At 44.0% G+C, this 14,001-nt stretch overlaps 1 protein-coding gene across 1 annotated transcript; it reads right to left on the bottom strand.

The window, feature by feature from the left end:
• Positions 1-11,932: 11,932 nt before the first annotated feature.
• Positions 11,933-12,868, bottom strand: LOC118844384 (olfactory receptor 2D2-like). Its single transcript, XM_036752257.1, has one exon. It carries the CDS (start codon positions 12,851-12,853, stop codon positions 11,933-11,935), a length of 921 nt encoding a protein of 306 aa, XP_036608152.1. The 5' UTR covers positions 12,854-12,868.
• Positions 12,869-14,001: the final 1,133 nt, after the last annotated feature.

Below are 14,001 nucleotides of genomic sequence, written 5' to 3'. Positions count from 1 at the left end.
CCCCTCGATTGAATGGGGCTCAGAATCTTGGGGTAAGGGGTGAAGGTCTCATCCTCCATAGCTTCTTCCTGATGAAATGGGAGGTAGAGCTGTCCCTGTCCAAGAGATCAAGAGTCCCATTCGAGAGGTCAGTTCTTTATCAAGCTGGCATCTGGAACTCAATTCATGCCAGGTCCAGGGGTAACATATCACAGTTGTGGACAGTGGGTGACATCCAGCTTAAGCAATCAGTCCTCCAAAAGTGTAGGGCACTTAAGCCTGGAGGAGAAAGAACTAGCAAAAAGGTTAAACAAAACAAAGACCAAAAAGAATAGGCAGATATGGGCTGTCATCCTTCAAATAGAGTCATTTCCATTTTTATCCATTTTCATTGAGACTCCAACTATGCAATGTCAATTCAACCTCATAGCCAAACTCAGGTGGGAAATATTTCTTTTCAAAAGGAACACAATGAGGAAACTAAGCCAGGAGGATCCCATTCTAGATAGAGACTAGAATTATCCTCACAGCTTTTTCCCCTAGATACAAACTTCCACTTGTTAGTAGTACAAGATTAAATTCCATCTGAGTGGCTTGTGGCATTTATTGGCATTAACCATGCTTCTGAGTCCATGAGCCTACTATCATAGCCCTATTCATGGTAAAATATATGAGTCAAGGGGAACACAATGGGTATTTTTCACAAGGAATAATGATCACTTGAACTATTATTTCTACAAAACTGTACAGGTACTTCACCCAAATTCTGGAATGTCACAACAATTTCTCTTTGATAATTAGAATCTATCACTCCAGCCAACAGATGTATTCCTTGAGCTGCTAATCCTGGTTTAGGTAACATCCATCCAAGGTGATTCTTAGGGATTCTGACACATATCCCAGTAGAGGTTTTTCTTATTTTTTTTCTATTCAACCTTAAGTTCTCTAGATAATGTGAATCATATCCTGCCGCACCAGGTGTTCCTAGATATGGTGGTGGGAAATCTTCCCTCACAGTCCAAAATTCAATATTTTGGATCTCACATGTTTGCTGTTCTCTAATCTGCAAATTTGGGGTCATCATTCCGGCTAGAGGTGTACTTCCTCCTAAGGGCCTATTATTCAAGTTACATAGGGCAGTAAACAAATTATCCTTCCAATGTTGGTTTGAATTGTTAGAGTTTAACTTTCTCAACTGTTCTTTCAACAATCCATTCACTCTTTCAATTAACCCAGATGCTTGTGGATAATGTGGAATATGATATACTCACTCTATATTTTTCAATGCACAATATCTCTTTATTTCATTACCTTTGAAATGTGACCCATTGTCACTTTGAATCTGTATCAGGGTTCCACGGTATAGACTTATAATATCTAGGATTTTAAAGGTGTTTTTCTGAGTTGCATTCTTATAAGGACAAGCCAATAGTATACCTGAATACGTGTCAACACAAGTACATATATATATATATATATGTATATGTATATATATATGTATATGTATGTATTTACATCCTTTATCTTTGGGTAGTGGTCCAATGTAATCTACCTGCCAAATCTGGGCTGGGACTTTTCCCCCTTGCTATTTCTCCAGTTACTGCCTGAAGAACAGTTCGTTCTTTTTCCAATTAGCATATACAACACTCCTCTGTTATTTGTTTTAACAAAGTATGAGAGATACTAATACCTTGATCCTGTGCCCATCGATGTGTGGCCTGGACCCCTAAATGGCCTGCTGTCTGGTGGACCCATTTTGCTAATCCTGGATCATCAGAGTAGGAACAATATATTCAGTAGCAATCTTTCCTAGCTGATTGGCACGTGCATTGTACTCACGTTCTCAGTGGTGAGGGTTATGTGAGCATCAACATGAAAAACTGACAAATTCGTGACCAGAGACATGTCCCATATATCTTCCCATAATTCTTTACCCCAAACTTGTTTGCCATGAATCTCCCAATTCTGATTTTTCCATGTAGGCATCTATGTAGCTAACCCATTAGTTACCACCCACGAGTGAGTAAATATGTGACACTGTCTTCCTTTCTCTGTTTTGATGGCTTGATGTACTGCCATCAGTTCAGCATATTGGCTACTTCCACCTATCCCAGAACTTTCCAAAGTTTGCCTAGTACATGGGTAATACACTACAGCTTTCCAATGTCTCTTGCGTCCCAAATATTTTGCTGTCCTATCAGTAAACCAAGCATGTTTCTCCTGTTCCTCAGTTAGTCCATCACATCCACCATTCCATTCACCAGGGATTCTACCAACTGTTGCTTTGGTTCAGGAGTTCTTTCATTCCCCTCAGTGTCAATGTTTGCTACAAATTCATGTACAGCAGAGACTCTACTTTTGCCTGCTCTTGATCTATTCTGAAAATACCACTTCCATTTGATTGTGCTCACCTCTTGCGCACGTCCAATTCTGGTGGGAAGCTAGGGTATTCACTACCCAAGTCATAATCAGAATCCCAGGCCTTAATGGCCCAGAGTCAGTTGCTCAGTTTCTACCAAAGCCCAATATGCAGCAAACAACTGCTTCTCAAAAGGTGTATTTTGCATCACAGATGAAGGTAGTTTTCTTGACCAAAATCCTAAAGGTACAATTAGGCTTTGTTGTTTTTGCCATAAACTCCAATTTGCATAGTCATCTTGTACAGTCACTTGCAATTCCACTAGGCCTTTTTGCATAGGCCATAAATCTAGAGCTAATTGTATAGCAGCCTTTGCTTACTCAAAAGCTCTACTTTGTTGACGTCCCCAATCAAATTCACATTTCTTGCTGGTAACTTTATACAAAGGTTTCAAACCTGTCCCAAGTATGGGATGTGCTGTCTCCAATAACCAAACAGCCCAATGAACTTTTGGGCCTCTTTCTTATTAGTAGGGGCAAGAAAGTCTCAGGTGGGGCCAATTAAGGAAAGCAACTTTAAGGGGTTTACAATCTCACTTTAATTAAACATACATATATCATTCACTTAGTTCAGGGGGGAAAGTCAGCACCCTGAACTTCAAAGAAAACACAAACAGAAATTGCAAGCAGAAATTATATAAATAGAACAAATAACACAAAACAGCAGGTAGAGCTTCTAAGTGTCTCTCCATAGCAATACATACATAGTTACCAGAGAGAAAAACACCAACATCTGGATTTTCAAACCCGGGGGGCTCCTTAACAGCTACCCAGAGTCTCCTCTGGCCAAATCACACAAACACTCTTCCAGTGAAAAATGCTAACCTCAGAGTATATATACTGTTTCCAATCAAGGAGTCTTGATTCAATCAAAGACTCCTGATTCAAACAAAGGCAAGACTCAGTCAAAGGCACCTGATTGTCTTAGTGCTGAGAAGCACTCCAAAAGAAAAAACAGCAAAAAGTCCCACTTTGTTTGCCATTACATCAGGCAAGGGTTATCACCTATATATCAGTGATCTGAAAAACAGTGGTTTAATTTTTTTTTCAAGTTACATACACACTTATTACATGTTTACCATAGACTAAGAAATAGGATATTACAGTATTAGAGGTGGATGCAGCACAGAGCACATTCCCCAAAACCTTCTAGTTTGATAAGGGATAGATTACATCTACACAAACAATTATTATATATGTTTGGGTAAGTACATGTCATACCTGCCTCTAGGCTTGGAGCAAGGAAAGGATTTCAATAGACAGAGGTTAAGAGGGGGCCTTATGGTCTTAGAGACCTGGAGAACGGAGAGACCGAAAGCACAGAAATAACAGATGACAGGATGAAACTGAGACACAGCTGAAAGTCGATTTGAGCCATAGGATGCATTAAGGTGCTGAAATGATCCTGATTTAAAGATAAATTACCATTATTATACTCCATAATAGGGTGCTGGACAACTTAGCTTTCAGTAATATGAGGTTGTGTCTTTGATAAAGGGTATTACTGACATAATTGAGGTTGGTGGGATTAAAAAAGGTAGTCTTTTAATAGGAGTTAGTCAGCATGCCTTTACTCATGCAGTCCTCACTATGGTCCTCAATATCCCTCTGCACTACCCCACTCATGTCGGGGCATAGTGAAAATGGTCAGCATGGTTTGAGGGAGTGAAGCTCTGATCTCTCCTAATTCTTTGCTATTCCCTTCATGCTAAGTATGTTTACTTTGAAGTGATAAAATAGCTGGTATACTAAACTGTCTGTTAATATAAAAAGGATCCCAGACCTAGTTATATCTTGAGGAAGCAAAGTCCTAAAAGAAACTGAGCTGAGTTTTGCAGCGTCCAGGAGCCAGGGCGAAGGCGGCGGCGGGAGGATGTGGCCGCGGTGGCGGCGGCGGTGTCCGAGCGGCTTCCCCAGGCGCGGGTGCCCGGTGAGTGACCCCGGGCGGGGGGGTGGGGTGGTAAGGGGACGAGTTGCCCCGCGAGGCCCCCAGCTCCAGCACTGGCAACCCGCTCCCTCCTCCCTCCAATATCCACTTCCTTCTCTCCAGCCCCCCGAGCCCCCACCTCCGCCCGAAGCGGTGAATCGCCCCCATTCATCACCGCCGCACCATTGGGTGCCTTCAGCATCCGAAATCTCTAACAACTCGCACTGTTGAACATAACCTCTTGGTTACTGATGCCCCCCCCCCCCCCCCCCCCCCCCCCCCCCCCCCCCCGCGCGCAGAAACCAGAGCCCCCCAAGTCCCCCAATATTATGCACCCCAGTGACTGACGCTGCCCCCACCTCTGCCATAACCCTAAATGCGCCGCGCTTTGGAGCCCCCCAGGATCCCGTCCGCCCAACTGCCGCCCCCTCACAACCCTCGGGGCATCTCGAGAGCCCCGCCTCCAATGGCAGCCTGACTCTCTGTAGCCAGAATGGCCTTTGTTTTCTTTGAATGACTCAGCTTACCTCATTGAGCCTCTGGACACTGTGGCTTGCTCTTCCGGGGCAGGAAGCCCAAAGAGCATTCCAGGAAGCAGACAACTTCCTGTGTGATGAGTCATGGGGCTGGCTGAGGGGAGGTGTTAACGGCTACGCTAGGGGGAGGGGCCAAGTCAAGAACCAATCGGCCCTGGTCGTTCAGGCGGTGCTTGATGATGTCAAAAAACTCTATAAGAGGGGAGAGGACAGCTTGAAGATCCTCTTTTCCTTTTCCGGTTGGAGCCAGAGATAGTTACAGCGACAGTTACAGCGACAGTTACAGCGACAGTTACAGCTACAGTTACAGCCACAGCCACAGCTGAAGCAGGAGCTGCCAGTAGCAGAGCTGACCTACGGGAGAAAGCTGAACAAAGACTTCAGGCCAGTGGGTAATCTTATTACCATAGAGGGGGAAACATGATTTTGCTTTACGCAATCATGCTTCTCTGTAGCCTCCTGGTTACTCTTTCAAGGCGTACTTATTGGGCCTGGAAGCTTTTGATCAATATATCAAAATGGGGTTGCTGGTTCATGGGTTGGTTACTGTGGAGCCTAAATAAATGTTTTGATTCTTCTGCCTTCTACTTTGAGAGTTTCTTATATCCAGCGGTTCCGAACGTTTCAGACATGTTTATGATCCTCTTTGAGATTATAAACTCTGCCCTCCTAATACACTCTCCCACACCCCTGCCGCCCTTCCCCTCCAACGGACACCGCCCCCTCCCCGTCCCCCCAGGTAGGGGTCCGGTGTCATCTGGGGCCCTCAGCCTCCTCCTCTCTCATCCCGCAGCCTGGGCTCTCTCTGGACTGGGAGGCATGGATGTTCATGGAGGTAACTCGGTCTGGGCAGGATTGGGGTGGTCTCGGCCCCCCGCCGCTTGGGGAGTGGGAGCCCCGAGCTCGGGTGGGACCGTGGACTTGAACGAGGGAGAGAAAATGGGGTCTCTTCACTTCCACGCCCCTTTCCCCCATTGAGAACAAAAGAAAAAACGTGCCAGAAAAATGTGATGAGGCCTGTATGTCCTCCGCCCTCAGCCCCCTCCCCACGGCCCCCTCCTGGGTCTCTGCGAAGCCCCCTCTCCTCGCACCACGTGGCCGTCCCGTTACATCCTGTGACTCGTGCCTGCGTGGGGCGCTGAAGCTCATGAAGCACCTACTGTGTGCCAGGGCGCGCCAAGTGCCGGGGCTGCAGAAAGAGGGAGAGTCCCCCGTCGAATAACAAACACCCAGCGCCTGGGACAAACGGGAGGCGCTGGAGTGGAGGGAGGGCGGCTTCCTGTAGGAGGTGGGGTCTCAGTTACGGCTGCGGAGCGGGGCAGCCCGGGAGCGGGTCGGGGTGAGGCCGCATGCACGAGCCGGTGCCAGGGATGGGGTCTACGGAGGGCACTTTCCGGAGCCCCGCTTCAGTGTCTAGAGGAGGGGTAGGGGGAGCAGACCCATCCACAGGACAAGCTCGGGATGACCGGGCCTACACCCCCAGGAGGGGCACAGTCAGAGGGGAGGGGGCACAGGGGGGATGCTGCAGAGGTGACACAGACCCGGGGGTGGAGGGGGCCAGGACGGCTTCTGGGTTGGGGGTCTGAGGGGTGGAGGGAGAGTGTCGCCCCTGCCCCATTAGTAATGGGGGGTGACTTGGGAAGAAAGAGAGTGAGCTGCCCGTCTGAAAGGCAGCTGGAACTTGGAGGCTGCAGAGAGATGGCAGGAGGGAGAATGGTCAGCACCGAGATGGCCATCAAGTCCACGGGGCTGATGAGACTCACAGGTGAAGAAGAGCAGAGGGCCCAGGCCTGGGGGACGCCCGGGGTCAGAGGCTGATCTGGTGGAAGATCCAGAGAAGGAGCCATCAGAGAGGGAGGAGAACCAGAGCCAGGGTCCTGGAAACCCAGAGAGAAGAGGATCAGCGTGGAGGAAGGGAACACGGGTGATTGGCGATGAGGAGAGAAGAGACCTCGCCAATGGTCTGTAAAATGGGAGGCGAGCTTCTCAGCTGGACCCACAAATGGTGGTGGAAAGGCTTGAGAAAAGTGCCAGGGGATGGCAGACATTGGGGGTGTCCAGCTGCGAGGGAGTCCCCACAGTGTGGCCTCGGGGCTGCCTCCTCCCAAGCTTAGCTCCAGGCCTTTGAAAAAGAAAGTTCTTGTCTTAGTTGGAACGTTGGTCACTGGCCATGGTGGCAAGGGGTCAGGAGCAGGGAGTACTCTGTTGGACAGGCCGAGGGGCTTCTGGTCGGGGTCTCTCTGCTTCTGAGATTGTGCCTCCGGGCTCGCGGAGCCGAGCTGGGCTTCCAGGCCCAAGCCTCAAGTTCTTACCGAGGCTCCAGAGCCGCAAAGCCAGACGGAGTCCGAGAAGCGTAGCTGGCACGTCCTCTTCCTGGCCCCAGACTGACCACCCCTTCAGAACTTCCATCACAGCGCTCGCTGCCCCCTGGACCAAGCGCCGAATCCTAGCTGTCCGGTCCCCCTGGTCTGGGACGCCCCCCAAGACTCGGCCCCGGCCTTGCCTTGACACTTCGGCTCCCTTTTCTCCAGTGACGTTCCCTTTTGTCTCTGTATCCCCAGCACTTGGCACATAGTAGGTACTTAAATACTTGGTGGTTTGATAGAAGTCAATACAGAATATGTACAAAAAATATACCAAGGAATTGAAGAAACCGAGGCAGACATGGTAAAATGGCCTGCCCGTGGTCACCCAGCTAGGCAGAGTTTGAGGTTGGGTTTGAACTCAGGAGGTCAACCGTGGCTCCCCCAGCGGCCAGCAGGGGAATTTGCACAGACACTCCTCAAGAGTCCATGTCACTGCGGGGGGCTTCACTTTACCCCCAGCTTGGGCACTTCTTGGCCTGGGCTCATTCTTGTGGTCTGAGATCATTGAAGGACAGGCTGGTCAAAGCTTCTTCCTGCAGGAGTGGGCAGGTGCTGGCCAGGGGTGCCTGAGCCCAGCCTGGGCACCTGGCTAAACCTGGGCCTGGGCTCCAGCGTCCTTGCCAGGCATGTACCTCCTGACCCCTGTGACTGTCCCCATGCTTCAGCCTTTCCGTGCCCCTCTCAACCCCACCTCGGGGTCCAAAAACCTCCTTTCCTCCTGCCTCAGGTTGCTGTGGGGCAGCAGCCCCTCTGGCGCTGCATCTCCTGCTGCACTCACCTCCTTGCTGGCCTCCCTGCCAGAGCAGCTTGGGATGGCCCACTCTGAGCCGCCTGCCTCCCCGAGCAGTGGGGATCGACTCAGACGTGGCTGTTGGTCGTTAATGGATTCCATGATGCTCTAAGCAGGGTTCCCGGACATGCCACCTCTGCTTGCCCGGACTAATGATTCATTTTACACATGAGTGGGTAGCTCCAGAGCCTCCTCTTACTCTGCCCAAGAACTTCTTCCTTCATAATGGGGCCTGGGATTCAGTAGTTACTGGGGTGCTTGAGGTACCAGAGTATGGGGCTTACAACTAGGATTGTAAGAACCAGGATGCTTCTGCAGCTAATATTTAGAAAATACTTTATTTTCTAGAAACCAATGCTGTGATTTGCAAGCCTGTAGGTGACTGGATGGCAGATTAATTTTGTATTTATACATAGGAATTTCTAAATCAACATTCCCCAAACATTGGCTTTTATGACACATTCTAATTCTTGAATGTTGTGTTTGATTATAATTATGAATAAAAAGATACCCACACCCCACCCCAAATAAAGAAACTGAGCTGAGATGGCCAAGTCAGGCTCATCAAATTCAGAGATATATCTTCTAATTGCTTTTATCACTTGACCTATGGCACTGTTCACCAAAGATAAATGTGGTTCCGTGGTCTGATGAGAGATTTGATACCTGGACCATGCATAGCTTTTGAGATGAAGTTTCAGGGGTGGGCGCTTAGATGTCTACTCATTCACTGATTGGGGATGGCTCCTGCTTCCATGGTGATTCCACACAAAACCGAACCTACCCTCCCTTCCCGCCTCCTCCCCATTCCATTAAATAGAATCAAAAGGAATAATACAGAAGAAGCAGTTGGGCATGGTATAGAACCTTTTAAGTATGATTCCTGGTAGTAGTTTCTTGGAATGGCTATGCAATTACATTCAGCTAGTCATAGGAAGGATAATGGAGATAAGCTTTCACAGTTTTTTAAATTCCCCCTTATTGTCAAGCATCAAGTAAAGTAGTACCAGACACAAAGCCTCCTGGTTTGGAGGGAGGCCCCTAGTTCTCTCTACCTGTTTATTGTCTGATTTATCTTTCTACATAAGTATGGAGAAAGAATAGAGTATTCGAGGAAAATGGCAAGAACTTAGGAATCTTCCCTCCTAAAGGGGGTGGAGTGTGGGAGCATGAATTTGTGGAAGTAGTGACTATCACTTCTCTAGCTGGCAGGACTACTATGAAAATTGATTTTAAAAGTCATGTTTGTTGATGAATTTGGATTTTTTTTGTGAAGAAAACTGTAGTACAGTAAAGAAGAAGAAAAGAGATCGTATGGATTTCATGTCAGAAGACCAAGGTAGTGAGGTGGTTCAGTGGATGGAGTGCTGGCTCTGGAATCAGGAAGACCTGAATTTAAATCCAGCTTCAGACACTAGCTTTGTGGCCCTAGGCATAGACCAATATCTTACACCATTTGCTAAGATAAGGTTGACATGGACACATGACTTAGGTATAAAAAGAGATATTATGAGAAAATTAGAAGAATATGGGTCATTTTACTTTTTGGACTTATGGATAGGTGAACAATTTATGAATAAACAAGAGATAGCTAAGTTAGGTATAAAATGGATAATTTCAATTACATTAAATTTAAAAGGTTTTGAAAAATAAAACAAATGTAACTAAGCAGAAAGAAAGCAGAAAATTGGGGAAATATAGAAAGGTTATCAGATAAAGGTCTCAATATTGTTTTGAGAATGACTAACTGAATAAGTTATTTTGACTAATATAAACACCAAAATTAATAATAAAGGTTATATGAAGAAAGATACTATGTGTATCTAGAGAAGGAAATGATAAATAGAAATATGTATAGAATAATTTCATATATGTGTATATGTACATATGTATATATATATATATATATATGTATGTATATATGCATTCAGTATTGTGTATATAGCCATCTCTAGAGCAGCAGAGGGGGAGGGTGGGAAAAAAGTAATTTACATTATAATTTTGTTGCATATTTGAAAGCAATAGCAAGTTATGCTTAGCAGATTTATAGTTTTAGGTACAATCATCTTTTTTATTGCACTATGTTATGGAAATGCTTGTTTTATTCCATAAATATGTATTAATGTAAAAAAAGAGAAAAAAGTCTGAATCATATTGATTGCTGGAATTTTATAGTCTTGGTGGTTTGGTTATATTTGGATATTTTACAGTATGAATTAGAATTAGAGGAAGTCAGAATTGGGGCCTTAATGGTAGATTTGTGTGGCAGGGTGGATAAGTATTGGAGCTGGAGTCAGGAAGACCTGACCTACCTCAGACAGTTACTAGCTAAATGACTCTTAATCATAAGCCTTTGGGCTTGTTTATTTTCATTGTGGCAGTTCATTCATTCCCATTAGGGATAGGGATACCAAATGAGAATGCTATGTATTAAAGTTCTCTTTTGGTAATTCATTAAACTTTTAACTTCCATACAATTTCTATCTTCTTACTGTTCTTGCTGTAATTACACTGTCTGACATTTCTTTTTTTTAGGTTTTAGGCTTGTAAAGTTTGTAGAAATCACTAATTCATACATGTTTTAGTCACATGATTGCCCATTTCTTTGTAACAACAAAATATCAAGTATATATGTATATGCATATGTGTATATATACATGTGTGTATGTGTTTGTATATATCACTTTAAATACTGTCAAGATTTCTACATGCACCAGATCATTTGAGCTATATTAAAGTCTTTGAAAAATCATGAAACAATGGAAAAGTGCTTCTGAGTTGGAGATCAGCAAATACTCTAATTTTCAAAAAAGAAATTAGGGTAGAGTCTCCAAACTATAAGCATTTCAAAATGAAAGCAATGTTTAGCATGAATTCATCAAAAACATGTAATTAATATTAGTATTAATAGTTATTTTAATTAATAGTATTATTAGTAATAATAATTATAGCTAACATTTCTATAGTACTTAATATGTGTCATGCTCCATAATAAGTACTTTTTATAATTATTATCTCAATTGATCCTCATGACATTCCTGGGAGGCAAGTGCTAAGTTCAATACAAAGCTTAGCTCTCAAGATACAGATCAGTAACGACAGGACAAAATGTCACCAAAACTTGAAACAACTTTAAATCTTTTTCTAATAATAATAGTTTAAGATCAGGTTAGAGAGACAGGATCACTTAGTAAATATGAACCAGCCTCAGCGTCAAGAAATGTGGTATTTAAGTTACAGCTATTGGCTTTGTGACCCAGGGGAAGTCACTTAACCCATCCATGTCCCTGAACAACTTTTGTATAAAACAATACATCTTATGATATTTGCCCGTTTTTACTGGTAGAGGGAGTATTGTTAATTTCAGCTCCCTACAACAACAAAATGACACCTCCATATTTATATCTAAAACATTAGGTTAACTTTTAATGCATCTCTCAATTATATTTCCAGTGGTCTGATTGACTTTCTTTATTGCCATGAGTCCTTATGCCCCACATTGCTTTGTTCTCCAAAGTCTAGTGAAAAATTTCAAGGGTCTTCAAAAATTCCCCTTTGACAATGCTCTTCCCTAAGTTTTCCATTAGTAAAACTCTACCCAAATCTCAGGAGAGATTCATGCATCATCTCAAACTTCTCTAAGTAATTGAATCATTGAAAGGATGATCTATCTTGTTTATCTATCTGTCTGTCTATCTGTCTATCTATCTATCTACACACATATAATACATATATGTTTATAAACTTATAAATGTATGTAAATATATATGGATATATAGGAAGTAAAAAGACAATATTTTCATCCAGTCCTCCCCATCAGTCATTGGGAAATGGCCATTTTCTGCCAGAGGTCTAAAAGTTACATCTTGGAGGTTAAGAGATGTGGCCAAATGTATTTTTACTGCAAGTATGAGGATTACCTCCTTTTGACAGCATTCCTGAATGCCCTCATCACATCCTTATTCCTCAGGCTGTAGATAATAGGATTGAGCATAGGGTTTATGACACTATAAAACACAGCAACCTGCTTCATCTGCATCTTAGAGGACTTGAGTGTCATATATGAGATTATTCCTGTTCCATAAAAAAGGATAACAACAAGGAGATGGGAGCCACAGGTGGAGAATGCCTTGACTCTCCCTGATATTGTCTTTATCCTGACCACTGTCACTATGATGAATGTATAGGAGACCAGAATCAGTGGAACAGGTGTAAGGAGAATCATGACACCCATGAAGAAAATGGCCAACTCTGCTTTATGAGTGTCTCCAGATGCCAAGGTCAAGAGAACCGGTGCCTCACAAAAGAAGTGATCAATCCTATTGTCTCCTTGGTAGGGGAGGCATAACGTGACTATAACATCAACTGAGGATCCAACAATGCTACAGACCCAGCACCCCACTGCCAATTGGCCACATACCCTCCCTGTCATGATGAGAGAGTAATGCATGGGGTCACAGACCGCTAAGTACCGATCATAGGACATCACAGCTAACACTAAACACTGTGTAGCTCCAAAACTGAGAGAGAAGAAAAGCTGAGCAGAACAGCTCATAAAGGTAATGACATTCTTCTTAGTTAACATATGGATTAGGGCTTGGGGAACAATGGAGGTAGACATACCAAAGTCAGCCAGTGATAAGTTGCAAAGGAAAAAGTACATGGGGGTATGGAGCTGTGAGTCACTTAGAACCAGGTAGATGAAAAGGAAGCTCCCAAGCACAGTACCCAAGAACATGCCCAAAAACAATATAGCAAGCAGCAGCTGAGTCTGAGGGTCATCAGAAAGACCCAGAAGGAGAAATTCTGTAACCCGGGTGTGGTTGTCCCGGTTCATGCTTGATATTCCTGCTTCTTTTGAAAGGAGCCAACAGATACTTGATGTAGGGATGTAACCATAGCATCACACAATCTTAAAGTAGAGAGTGAAGTGAGATGTCATCTGGTCCAACCTTCCACCAGACAATCAACATGTGCTATAATAGCATTTCCAAAGATCATTTTCATTGTTGAGTAGGGCACCCTAACAGAAGAAAGCTATTTCATTGTTTGATAGCTCTAAGCATTAGAAAATATTTCCTTATATAATAAGCCAATGTACGATGAGTATCATAATGTCAACATTGCTAGTTTCTGAGTCTTAATGGCAGCCTAATTCTGCTGTCAGACAATGATGAGTTCTAGGGAAAAAAGAAAAAGATGAAGGAAAAATCCACTGGAACATCAAAGCAGAGTGATCATGGAAATCTCTGCTTCTAGCTTCCTTTCCTATCATCGGTGTTTATGTGCTTTATTGGTAATTGCTCAAAAAATCTTGTTGCAAGGAACACTAATGGGAGACTAATAGTGAATGACCATCCCACTTTTCCTCTTTTTCCTTATTTAATACTAATCCATCTTCTTATACTTTATGCTCTCTGCCTAAACACTCTCCTCCAACAAATTCTGTAAAGCTGTGATACTGACCTTCTTGTCATGCCTCAGACAAGGTATTCTATCTCTTAACTCTGAAAGTTTTCACTGGCTGTCCTTTTGCCTAGAATGGTCTCCCTTGTCCATCTGCAACCTCTGGCTTCCCTCACTTTTTCAAGTATACAATTAGATCCCATCTTATGCAGGAAGGCTTTCCTAATCCCCCTTAATTCTAGTGCCTAGCATCTGTTGATCTGTTGATTCAGTTTTTTCTGTATCTAGCTTGTTTGAACATAGTTATTTGCATACTTTTTCTCCCCTTAGACTGTGATCTGGGACCATCTTTAGTCAGTCAGTCAATAAACATTTTTAAGTGCGTCCTAAGTATGGGCCCTGTACTAAGTGCTAGGGATACCAAGAGAGGCAAAAGACAATTTCTAACTTTAAAAAGGTCGTAATCTAATGTGGCAGACAAGAACAGCTTAGGAAAAACAAGTCTGAACTTAGAATTAAGAGATATTGGGAACAGCTTCCTATAGAAGATGGGATTTATTTGAGACTTGAAGGAAGCCA

This window comes from Trichosurus vulpecula, chromosome 3, assembly GCF_011100635.1.
Source record: "Trichosurus vulpecula isolate mTriVul1 chromosome 3, mTriVul1.pri, whole genome shotgun sequence".
Classification (NCBI taxonomy): domain Eukaryota; kingdom Metazoa; phylum Chordata; class Mammalia; order Diprotodontia; family Phalangeridae; genus Trichosurus; species Trichosurus vulpecula.
This window is presented reverse-complemented; position numbering and strand designations above follow the sequence as displayed.

Coding starts and splice junctions, on each gene's coding strand:
- LOC118844384 (XM_036752257.1), bottom strand. CDS start 12,853: ATGAACCGGGACAACCACACCCGGGTTACAGAATTTCTCCTTCTGGGT.